Source organism: Phoxinus phoxinus, assembly GCF_949152265.1.
Source record: "Phoxinus phoxinus genome assembly, chromosome: 20".
Taxonomy (NCBI): domain Eukaryota; kingdom Metazoa; phylum Chordata; class Actinopteri; order Cypriniformes; family Leuciscidae; genus Phoxinus; species Phoxinus phoxinus.
The window spans coordinates 23,669,440-23,680,747 of NC_136895.1; the positions used below are offsets into that span (position 1 = coordinate 23,669,440).

At 37.4% G+C, this 11,308-nt stretch overlaps 2 protein-coding genes across 3 annotated transcripts in view; both read left to right on the plus strand.

The window, feature by feature from the left end:
• The window catches only part of LOC306988762 (uncharacterized protein), a 52,400-nt gene that overhangs the window by 11,209 nt on the left and 29,883 nt on the right, over positions 1–11,308 (plus strand). The gene's annotated exons all lie outside the window — the stretch shown is intronic.
• Positions 2,833–11,176, plus strand: LOC306988976 (uncharacterized protein). 2 transcript variants are annotated; one of them, XM_079594236.1, is made up of 5 exons: positions 2,833–2,946; positions 3,546–3,857; positions 4,646–4,789; positions 7,065–7,374; positions 9,666–11,176. In XM_079594236.1, the coding sequence occupies exons 2-5, from the start codon at positions 3,785–3,787 to the stop codon at positions 9,688–9,690; spliced, it is 552 nt and encodes a 183-aa protein (XP_079450362.1). In that variant the 5' UTR covers positions 2,833–2,946; positions 3,546–3,784; the 3' UTR covers positions 9,691–11,176. The 2 variants fall into 2 exon arrangements, with proteins under 2 accessions (XP_079450362.1, XP_079450363.1); XM_079594237.1 differs by having other exon boundaries at positions 2,851–2,946; positions 3,635–3,857.

An 11,308-nucleotide genomic window follows, 5' to 3' on the forward strand; every position in this document is an offset into this window, starting at 1 on the left:
CATTGGGATTTTTAATGACCATGGAGAGTCAGGACCTCGATTTTACATCTCATCCGAAGGACGGTGCTCTTTGACAGTATAGTGTCCCTGTCACTACACTGGGGCATTAGGACCCACACAGACCGCAGGGTGAGCGCCCCCTGCTGGCCTCACTAACACCTCTTCCAGCAGCAACCTGGTTTTCTCAGGAAGTCTCCCATCCAGGTACTAACCAGGCTCAGCCCCGCTTAGCTTCAGTGGGCAACCAGTCTTGGGCTACAGGGTGATATGGCTGCTGGCAATATATATATATATTTTCTTATATATGCATCCCCCTCTCCCTCCTCCCTTCCTTTTCTCCTTATTAAAGTCACTAAAAGTTCACTAAGAATGTCTATAATCACATATGATGTTTCTCGAGAATCTATTGTTAATTCTCTTTCATGTTTGTGCAATTGATGTAATGTATTTATTATTTCTGAATTGGCTTTTAATTGTTTACTTGTGTAACTGGAATTATGAATTTTTACCTGTCAAATAAAATGATATATTTGATTTATTCTTTATGATTCTGAAATCATTATTTCTATTAATGTGGAGTCTGGTGTTACCTCAATCTTTGTCCAGGATAAGTCAACTGAAGGCACTAATGGATGGAGCACATTCGGAGACGTTCTGATTTCTGTCTATTGGCAGTTTGTCGACTATAAATAAAATTGGCTATTTCAAACTAGAAATGGCTAGTTTGTGTTCTTGTGCTCACATTAGCGATGTGACGTCTCAGTGACACCGGGTCCCTTAGTGAACGAATAATTGAAAGTATGGGATAACCAGAATAATCAAATATCTAAATGAAATCACAATCAATATTTATGATAATTTTATAAGAAACACAATCTAAATTTGATAACCATTTGAAATTGGAGTCAGATCAAGTGCACAAGAAAAATCGAAACAATTCTATAAATTAGGTGAACATCACAGAACGCTGAAAGGACAAACACACATTTCTCTTCGCCTCACACACTGAGCTGCTATGTCCACACACAACTGCTGTTTAAACTATATTGTTTTGTGACGTTATAAATGTGGACAGGAGAACAGTTCTTGTTTACATGATATCATAAACCAGCACAGCAACAGTAACCACGCCCACCAAAGCAGAGACGGCCAATCGGATCACATCTTCAGTAAAACTACAACAGTGGATGCAGTCTGAAAAGAAAAACAATGATTTTAGTGCTTTTCCATATAGACATAGGTGCTGATTTTGTGAGTTATTATTAAGAGCTGAAGCATCCACTGGAAAGTTCGTATGCACAGTTTCCTTGCTTAGCCAAATAACATTAGCTAGGATTGCACGATTAACAGAAGCAATTCTAGACTCTTTAAATGGCTCCCCAGGAATCTGTGTGATTGTGATTCTTTATGATGATTTTTGCCTTGAGCGTTAATGTTCTCTAGTGCAGCATAAGGCACCACACACACACACACACACACACTCTGAGACCTGCGATGCGATGCGTTTGTGTAAGAAAATATCCATATTTCAAACTTTATAAAGTAAAATAACTATCTTCCGGTTAAATAGCCATGGATTACACTTGACTGAAGTCTAAAGCATAACTTATGCAAGTAATGTGACGTACAGCTGATATTTACGCCGTGACACTTTACGCTACTTCCGACGTCACAAGTTGTGTAAGTTGCGCTTTAGGTGTAAGTAGACTGCGTATGGATTTTTACTTTGTAACATGTTAGATATGAATATTTTTCTTACACAAACACATCACTTCACTTTGGAAGGCCTTTATCAACCCACCGAACCCGCATGGAGCACTTTTATGATGGATCGATGAACTTTGATTCAAAACAGAAACAGCCATTCATTTCCATTAAAAAGCTTGGAAGAGCCAGGACTTTTTCATATAACTCCGGTTGTATTCGTCTGAAAGAAGAAAGTCATATACACCTATAGGGCTTGAGCATATCCCTCAGTAAATAATAATAACGATCAAGTATCAAGTATTGCTTTTATCATTTAAAACAACAGTGACATGCTATGACAAGCTATTTTAGCTTTTATTCATTCACAGGATGTATTTTTGATATCAATAATTAAATTTGTACTATTTAAAATGTGAATTATTGATATTCAGAATGTACTTTTTCTAGTAACAATGTCCATTTCTGATATCAGGAATTTCATTTTTAATAGTATTAGTTAAAGGAGGGAGGATTGTAGTGGGAGCACTGGGGTGTCAGGTGTGACTGTGTGGCAATGCCAATGGCAAATGGTTTACATGGCTCATGGGTAAGGTAGTAGGGCCCTTTAAAATAATTTAGGGCAAGAGTATAATATGGAAATAAGCTATTAGAGAATAGCAACATTAGTGGCACAGGGAGGCTAGGGAGACATTTGTATACTATTCAAAATAAAGTTGGTGATGTGAGGAATAGGGGAGGGAATAGAAAAGAAGAGGTAGTGATCAGATTAAGAATGGTGTAACGGGGTCACAGTATATTATATGGCACACTATACATTATAAAAAAGCACACACCTGTTTTTTGTGATTATTATCAGAAACTACAGAGCATGTGCTTATGAGTTGCAGACAATATGAAGAACAAAATGAAGAAAAGATGATGGAAGAATTAGGACACGTTGGACTAACAGGTACAGGAATGTAAGAGAATACTTGGAAGTGGTGAGAGTGAACAAGCAGAAGAAGTATTTGCAGTTTTTTTTTAACAAGGACAGGACTGGGGGAGATGTAATCGGCGTCACAGGAAAATAGACCCGACAGATGGCAGTAGAGCAACGCTTCTGGATGCAGGCTGCCGTTAAACCCTAAAGAAGAAGAAGAAGAAGAAGAAGAAGAAGAAGAAGAAGAAGAAGAAGAAGAAGAATTGCAGTCTTTCTGATGTTTGATTAATAAACTTACAGCTTCTCATTTCTAATGAGCGGTAAGTGTGTGATTTCTGTTCACTTTCGGTTTCACTCTGGCTGATATTCTCTAACTGATATTATGTCCTTCAGCACTTTTGCAATTGCTCGATTGTATTCTTCTTCACTAGTATCTTAGCACACAAAAACGCTTTTAAAGCGTCCAGTTGCTTTCCATCGGAAAATTTGCTGTGCAATAAAGGATCACATCAAACAGCTCGAGAAAATGATGGTGGTTTTAGTCTTCTAAACTGTTGCAGCTATAATGCATTATAAAATGTGTCGCAGTGAAAAGAGTATGAGAAAACAGTTGTTCAACAAAAACTGTTGAAATATTAACTTTTAATATTATTATTATTACTGTTATTTAAATATATTATCTATTATAAGTAGCTTTGTATAAATGTTTTCAAAATTATTTAATGTAAATGTAGTTCCTCATCCAGATTTTTTCTCTCGTTACTATGTCAAGACTGTTCTGTATTTAAAGCTGAATAAGTCAGATTGTGTTTAAAAGACAAAACTGATATCAGTTACTAATTATAGATTTGTTCAGTAACATGACCAGCAGTGTTATACGAGTTTAATCTCTGATAAACTGTTTCTGTTTGTTCATCAGGAGTGTTTGGTGTTGTTGATGCAGATGAAATGAAGTCAGTGATGGAGGGAGAATCTGTCACTCTAAACCCTGATCTTTCTGAAATACAGGGATTTAATCACATACTGTAGAGGTTTGGAGCGTCAGGTCCAGTCATTGCTGAAACTGATGGAAAGAAGATCTCATATCCCCATCTCACTGAGAGATTCAGAGACAGACTGCAGCTGGATCATCAGACTGGATCTCTGACCATCAAGAACATGACAAACAAACACTGGACTTTATCTACTAGAGATCAACCACAACTATGGGACCTCTGTGTTACTGTCTCTGGTGAGGACACTTTTATTATTTGAATAATTTAGATATTCTCAAGTTGTCTTTTTGTTTTATGAATTAAACTGAGATTCAAAGTGCAACAAGAATAATATTTTAGTTATAATGTCCTCTTACATGATTTTAGCTCTTCAATTTCACATTCGTGCTGTTGTTTTCAATATCATCAGAGCTGTGATTGGGCGGTAGATTATCACATGACTGATATTATGATGGATGATGTTCTGAATATAAATATCCAAGTAGCTGCAAATGGCAGCTCACACTAACTTTGTTGTTTGTAGATAATTATTAGTTGTAACCTGTATATGTAGATCTTATTGCCAGGCTCCCAATAACGATGCTAGAATATTCGGTTATATTTTATTTCGATGGTCCACTTTTGACATTCTACTCAACTATAAATAACTTTACAACTACATGTCAACTAACTCTCATTAGAGTATTAATAGACTGTTAGTTTAGGTTTAGGGTTAATAAATTAAGTTGACGTACTTGCAAAGTTATAGTCATAATGTCTGCTGGGGAGCATCACAAGAAAGAATTCGCAGATATTAAGCAGACAGTCTACTAGTACTCTAATGACTGCTACTTTATATACAGTTACATATAAAAAGTTACTTATAATTAGTAGAATGTTTAAAGTGGATTATTGAAATGAAGTGTTACCAAATAGTTTTAATTGTTTAAACTTCATTAATTTTGAATCATTATGATACAAATGGCATATAAAAGTGTGTGACTGATTTATTCACTCACACTAATGTCTGTCTCTCTCATTACAGAATCAGGTCTGTCTCCAGGTGTTAAAGATCCGTCTCCAGGTGTTATTGCAGGAATAGTTGTTGTTCTTCTGCTGGTGTTTTCAGCCGCAGCTGCTGGTCTGATTTATTGTCGCCACAAGACCTCTGAACTTAAAAGGCAAAAGCGTAAGTGTTACAACTGATACACCAAGAGGAAAATACATAATGTATAATATGAAGTTTTCCCACCCATTCTGATGTTAGTTCTGAACAGGAGGCACAACAATGCTAGTACACCCATACATATTTTGGGGTAATATGCTTCACATGACTAAACACGTGCCATTAAATACATTCAACTCGAAAACTGCATTCTGTCTGCATTCACTGTAATCCGGATATATATATATATTTTATTTTTATTTTTTGTTCCAAAATACTCTTTGTCCATGCTAGAGTTTAATTGTTTTGCAAAAAAATGCTCATCTGAAACTCTTAAAAGAATAGTTCACCCCAAAATGAAAATTATCCAGGGGGTTAATAAAGACCTTCTGAAGTGAAGCGACGAGAGTTTAGTTCCGGCGGAAAGGTTTCCTCTGACCCGACCTATGACTTGGTTCCTTTTCTCTTATATTGAAATACTCCAACATTTTTTTTTAAAACTTCTCATTATAGACTTGTAATTCGTGATTTTTTTTTGCTCTATCAATTCTTACCTACGCTTGCGTCATACGTCACGTCAAAGGTCACAAGAGGTCACAACTCTGCCGGAACTTGACTCTCTCGTGAACGGCCGTTGCTGGAAACCAGTGATTATAGTTTCTAAAGTTATAAAAAAGGGACATTTTTCTTACGAAAACACATCGCTTCAGAACCCCCCTGAAGCTTTTATTAACCCCCTGAAGCCTTTATTAACCCCCTGAAGCTTTTATTAACCCCCTGAAGCCTTTATTAACCCCCTGAAGCTTTTATTAACCCCCTGAAGCCTTTATTAACCCCCTGAAGTCTTTATTAACCCCCTGAAGCCTTTATTAACCCCCTGAAGTCTTTATTAACCCCCTGAAGCTTTTATTAACCCCCTGAAGCCTTTATTAACCCCCTGAAGCTTTTATTAACCCCCTGAAGCCTTTATTAACCCCCTGAAGCTTTTATTAACCCCCTGAAGCCTTTATTAACCCCCTGAAGCTTTTATTAACCCCCTGAAGCCTTTATTAACCCCCTGAAGCTTTTATTAACCCCCTGAAGCCTTTATTAACCCCCTGAAGCTTTTATTAACCCCCTGAAGCCTTTATTAACCCCCTGAAGCTTTTATTAACCCCCTGAAGCCTTTATTAACCCCCTGAAGTCTTTATTAACCCCCTGAAGCCTTTATTAACCCCCTGAAGTCTTTATTAACCCCCTGAAGCTTTTATTAACCCCCTGAAGCCTTTATTAACCCCCTGAAGCTTTTATTAACCCCCTGAAGCCTTTATTAACCCCCTGAAGCTTTTATTAACCCCCTGAAGCCTTTATTAACCCCCTGAAGCTTTTATTAACCCCCTGAAGCCTTTATTAACCCCCTGAAGCTTTTATTAACCCCCTGAAGCCTTTATTAACCCCCTGAAGCTTTTATTAACCCCCTGAAGCCTTTATTAACCCCCTGAAGTCTTTATTAACCCCCTGAAGCCTTTATTAACCCCCTGAAGTCTTTATTAACCCCCTGAAGCTTTTATTAACCCCCTGAAGCCTTTATTAACCCCCTGAAGCTTTTATTAACCCCCTGAAGCCTTTATTAACCCCCTGAAGCTTTTATTAACCCCCTGAAGCCTTTATTAACCCCCTGAAGTCTTTATTAACCCCCTGAAGCCTTTATTAACCCCCTGAAGTCTTTATTAACCCCCTGAAGTCTTTATTAACCCCCTGAAGTCTTTATTAACCCCCTGAAGCCTTTATTAACCCCCTGAAGTCTTTATTAACCCCCTGAAGTCTTTATTAACCCCCTGAAGCCTTTATTAACCCTCTGAAGTCGTTATTAACCCCCTGAAGTCTTTATTAACCCCATGAAGTCTTTATTAACCCCCTGAAGTCTTTATTAACCCCCTGAAGCTTTTATTAACACCCTGAAGTCTTTATGAACCCCCTGAAGCCTTTATTAACCCCATGGAGCCGTTTGGAGTACTTTTAGGATGGATGGTTGCATTTTTTGGAGTTTCAAAAACTCGGACGCCACTCACTGTCATTATAAAGCTTTAAAGAGCAAGGATATTTTTTTGTTTTGTAGATAATTTCATCCTTTAGAAATGTACGATTAAAGATTCAAAATCTCCCATTGTGATTGTCAAATAAACATGCGTTTTCATTAGAAAGGAGAGATTTTTCAAGCGATGTAAATAATCTGTCCATCTGTTTTCAGCTCTACAATGTGTCGAACTATCAAATGTAGATAAAACTAACACTGTTCTCATATGTGCTGCTGTTACAGATGAAGAGATTACTATATTTGTGGTGAAAGGAAAGCATGTGACTCTAAACCCTGATACTGAAGTACAGAAAGATGAGCTTATCGTGTGGATGTTTGGAGAGGAAGACAATCTCATCGCACAAATGACTGTACGGTCCAGAGGGACATTTGATGGTGCATATGGGAGATTCAGAGACAGACTGAAGCTGGACGAGAACACTGGATCTCTGACCATCAGGAACATCAAAAGTGAACATGCAGGACATTATAAACTACAGATCAGCAGCGGCAGCAGAGGAACCAAATACAAGAAATTCAAAGTTATTACATGGTGAGTAGTCCTGTTTCAGTATCATATTTTAAGGTCTTAAAAGGTGAATAGGTCATAAAGGTATCGTAAAACTAATCCATATGATATACAATCGCTTTGATGATGATGATAAACAGATTTAGGCTTTTATTTGCATATAAACACATTTACATAAAGCGAATCACATCACAACTCAGATCGTCAGTGGAGAAAGGCATAGTTCATCATAACAACATATACATATAGATAATAAACCTGCTATATTGCTAAATCTACCTGATTTTACATATCAACAGAAAAATATACCGGGATAACCTGGCTTCTCTCGAGACTCCTGTAGCAACATTGACTATTGACATCTGGTCAAATTAATGTAGCGTGATTCTCACACACACTTCAACAGGACAGGACACCAACATGGCTCACACCAACATGTAACGTGACACCCAAACATTCCTTTCCCAAAGAAGCACACACACACACACCAAGACACCCACGTGTCTTGCACAGAGAAAAAGGACTGCTAAATAGTCACTCTTAAATGTAATAAATATATCCCTTTTTGTGTTAAGATGTGTTTATAAACCATAGGAAAGCATATATATGTCCAAGTGTAACATTAATCGAACTTTAAATGTCTATACTAATGCATAATAATCAAACGTTGTATTCCTAACCGTAACCTGATGTGTTTCATATCATTTTAAATCTTGAGACCTAACGGAGTTTAATCTCGATAATAGACTGCAATGATATGATTATTACTATATGAATCCTTTCCAGTCATAGAAATGACTAAGCCAAAGCTCTGTCATAAACTACACAGACTGGGGTCTTCGACAGGACAAAAGGGATTCTCCCGCTCCCCGATCACTGAAGGTGATTGGACAATCGCGCCCCAAGAAGGGGGAGCCATACATTTTTTAAAAGCCAAACGCTCCTCTCAGCTTTCTCTCTCGCGTCCTGCCTTCATCGCTGCTTCAGCATGTGAAATCTTCGGACCTGAACTCCTTCAGGAGTTCCCTCCTTTTTATTTTCTTTATAAAGTTTCTTTTGTTTCATTTTCAAATTCTCCTTGGTTCGCCTTCACCTAAGAGTGAACGAATTTAGCGTGAATTATCCCTTCAGCCACTTCACTTTCAAGAAGCCTTCAAAACAAGAAGCCTGTGCATTTATTAAAACCATATATTATATGACTGTTTCTGAATGTTGAAAGTTAATAAATACGAGTCAATGAGATAGATTCAAGAGCTACCGCGCTCAATATTTACTACATTAAGTAGTTTTAATTTTATAAACACCGGAAAATTAATGTTTCTTGGAGTTTATGAGGAGGGATAGCTTTACTGAGAGGTTGATGGGTGATCTTTGATGGGTTTTGCAGGACAAACACCTATTTGATCATTACATGAATTTCCCTTAAAGGTTATCTCATAATCGAAATTAAATAAGATTATTGATATATGAATGAGGAATTATAAGACGTTGTGATCGATTATTCATATATTCATATAATCTATACATTTTCAATTTCGATAATTTAATGTAACTGTAATATGCAAAATATTAATCATATTCATGATTAGTTATTAAATGGATAATTTGAGTCCGAAGCATAAGGTCTACACTCCCCTAATAGTTCACTGTTAATGATATGCTTAAGCCGAATTCAGATTTCAGACCATTAAATGCAAAGGAAAAATTGCATTTACCAGAACTAGACGTTCATCAATTGATACTTTTTCTATTTTCCCATTTTTCAATCTTGTAATTTGCGCCGTAGGCTGTACCATAAGCACGGGGTTGTGGCCTTGGAAAATCAGATAATGGCTCATTTATTTGTTTGTAGTCAGTGATGGAGGGAGAATATTTCATTTTATTCACTGCTACTGATATAGAAAGAGGTGAACAGGTAGAGTGAAGCTTTGATGGCAAAACTCTTGCAACTGGGACGAACGGAGACATTAAAAAAGACCTTAGATGGTGATGATGGGAGATTCAGAGACAGATCTTATCATTACAAACACCAGAACCAGAGAAAGTCGAGTTTATAAACTACAGATCACTAGCAGTAGGGGAAAAAAAAATCAGGGAATTCAGTGTTAGTAAATCAAGCATTTCAATATAATAATTTTACATCAGCAAAGATCGAAATGAACACCAATTTACATGAAACTGAATTTTAGTAGTTTATTTGCATATTAGTAAAAATGCCGATTTGACGGGTAAATTGTTGATGGAAGTTACTTCTTAGAATTGATTACACAACTTTCAGATCTTAATTCTCTCTTTAATTTTTGTATGTTTTTCAGGTTTCACGGGAAACAGTGTGAATGAATCATTGACTGTAGCGATGCTGCTGTTGAGTGTAGAAGAGGTGGATGGAGTGAGGGTTCAGTTTAAGACATTCCCTCAAGTGCCAATCGCTGAGACATCATCAACATTTGAGTGAACCTGGATCCGCGCTGGATTACTGCGTCTTCTGAGGCAGCGGCAGAACCGTAGGGAGCTGGTGTGAGTGGCTTTACTCCGTGCTGTCGTCTCCGCCGGTTTCAAAACATGTCTCCGTTATATTGTTATTGCTTGTCCGGCTGCAACAACACAAGATTTGGATCGGATATGCACAAAAATCGGATTTAGGCTGACAGTCTGAGCATAGCCGTATTGTAGAACTACTTATCTAATTTAACATTCTCTCAGCATTTTGACTTCTCTTTTTATTTATGTTGTGAACTTTTGACCTTTTTCTGCTATGTGAAATAGACTCTAAAATATGGTATCCAAACATACGTTCTGTCACGGTCACAAGAAGGTTTGAGGACTTTCTGTGTATATTCGTGAGTGCGTTTCCACTGGATTCTCTGCTTTCCCCCACAATCCAAAGACATGGAGGATAAGTGAATTGTAGACACTAAGGCCCTGTTTCCACCTGGTATATTAAGATGCATTTTAGTCGATCAGATCAAAAGTAGCCTAGACGAGGGAGACACGTTCCCGTTTACACCTGGTGTTTTAATCCGTGTCTTTTGTCCACTTTCAACCACTTCTGTCCTGATTTCTTCGAGTGGCGGGTCTATGAGTGGGTAAATGTATGCTCTTTTTCAGATCTTTCAATCTAATGGATGAATATGTACATATGAACGTAAATGGTACGTTTTTCGCCTTCAAACAAAACATGGGTCTTAAGTCAGCAAAGTTTAAATCCCGTCTGTCTAGTGCGCTTCCCATAATGTTACACATTAGGTCAGTAGGTGGAGAGTAGGCGTTCTTTGTGGCTGTTTGATCACATAAGTGTTTACACTACGAAAGCAATCCGGTCGAATGCGCTTTCGACTACCTCTGGATGTGATTGACAGTGGACAAGCTCAAATCGTCCACTTGCGATCTGATCGACGAAAGCGCTACTTAATACCAGGTGTAAACAAGGCCTCAATTGTTCACAAGTGTGAGTGTGTGATCCCTGTGATGAACGCCATCCTTCCAGAGTCGCTCGGATAAACTGCAGCATCTCCTCGACACAACAGAGGACAAGCGTTCGGAGAACGAATGATGGATGTGAATCTTCTTGGTCCTCTAATCAAATCTGAATGTTAAATTGTTAATGTGTCCTAAATTTAAAGTGCCTTTCCCATAAATGCTAAAGCACTTATCTTAATGACCTTCTGTCAAAAAGATGATTTTTTTTTCACTTTTGCTCAACACTAGTATATAAAGAACTGTATTATAAGACCACATTGTGTTATGTATTATTCACTTGCTTGCATTGTCATCTGGAAGTTGTTTAAATAAATGTTCATATATAAAGATATTTATCTTCTATGTCTATGTTTTGTTTTTTTCTGAAATACGATTTGGTTGTTCACTGATGCAACCGTTTCTTGTTTGATTCTATATATACTTTTGTATGTGAATTGTTTATATTTTTTCAAGTCACGTGAAATCCCTTGGTTCAAGC

Bases quoted from the DNA above. Each gene is read 5' to 3' on its own strand.
- LOC306988976 (XM_079594236.1), top strand. From the start codon at position 3,785: ATGACAAACAAACACTGGACTTTATCTACTAGAGATCAACCACAACTA. The intron at 4,790-7,064 runs GTAAGTGTTACA...CTGCTGTTACAG, and splicing joins TGAACTTAAAAGGCAAAAGC to ATGAAGAGATTACTATATTT. The intron at 7,375-9,665 runs GTGAGTAGTCCT...TATGTTTTTCAG, and splicing joins AAATTCAAAGTTATTACATG to GTTTCACGGGAAACAGTGTG.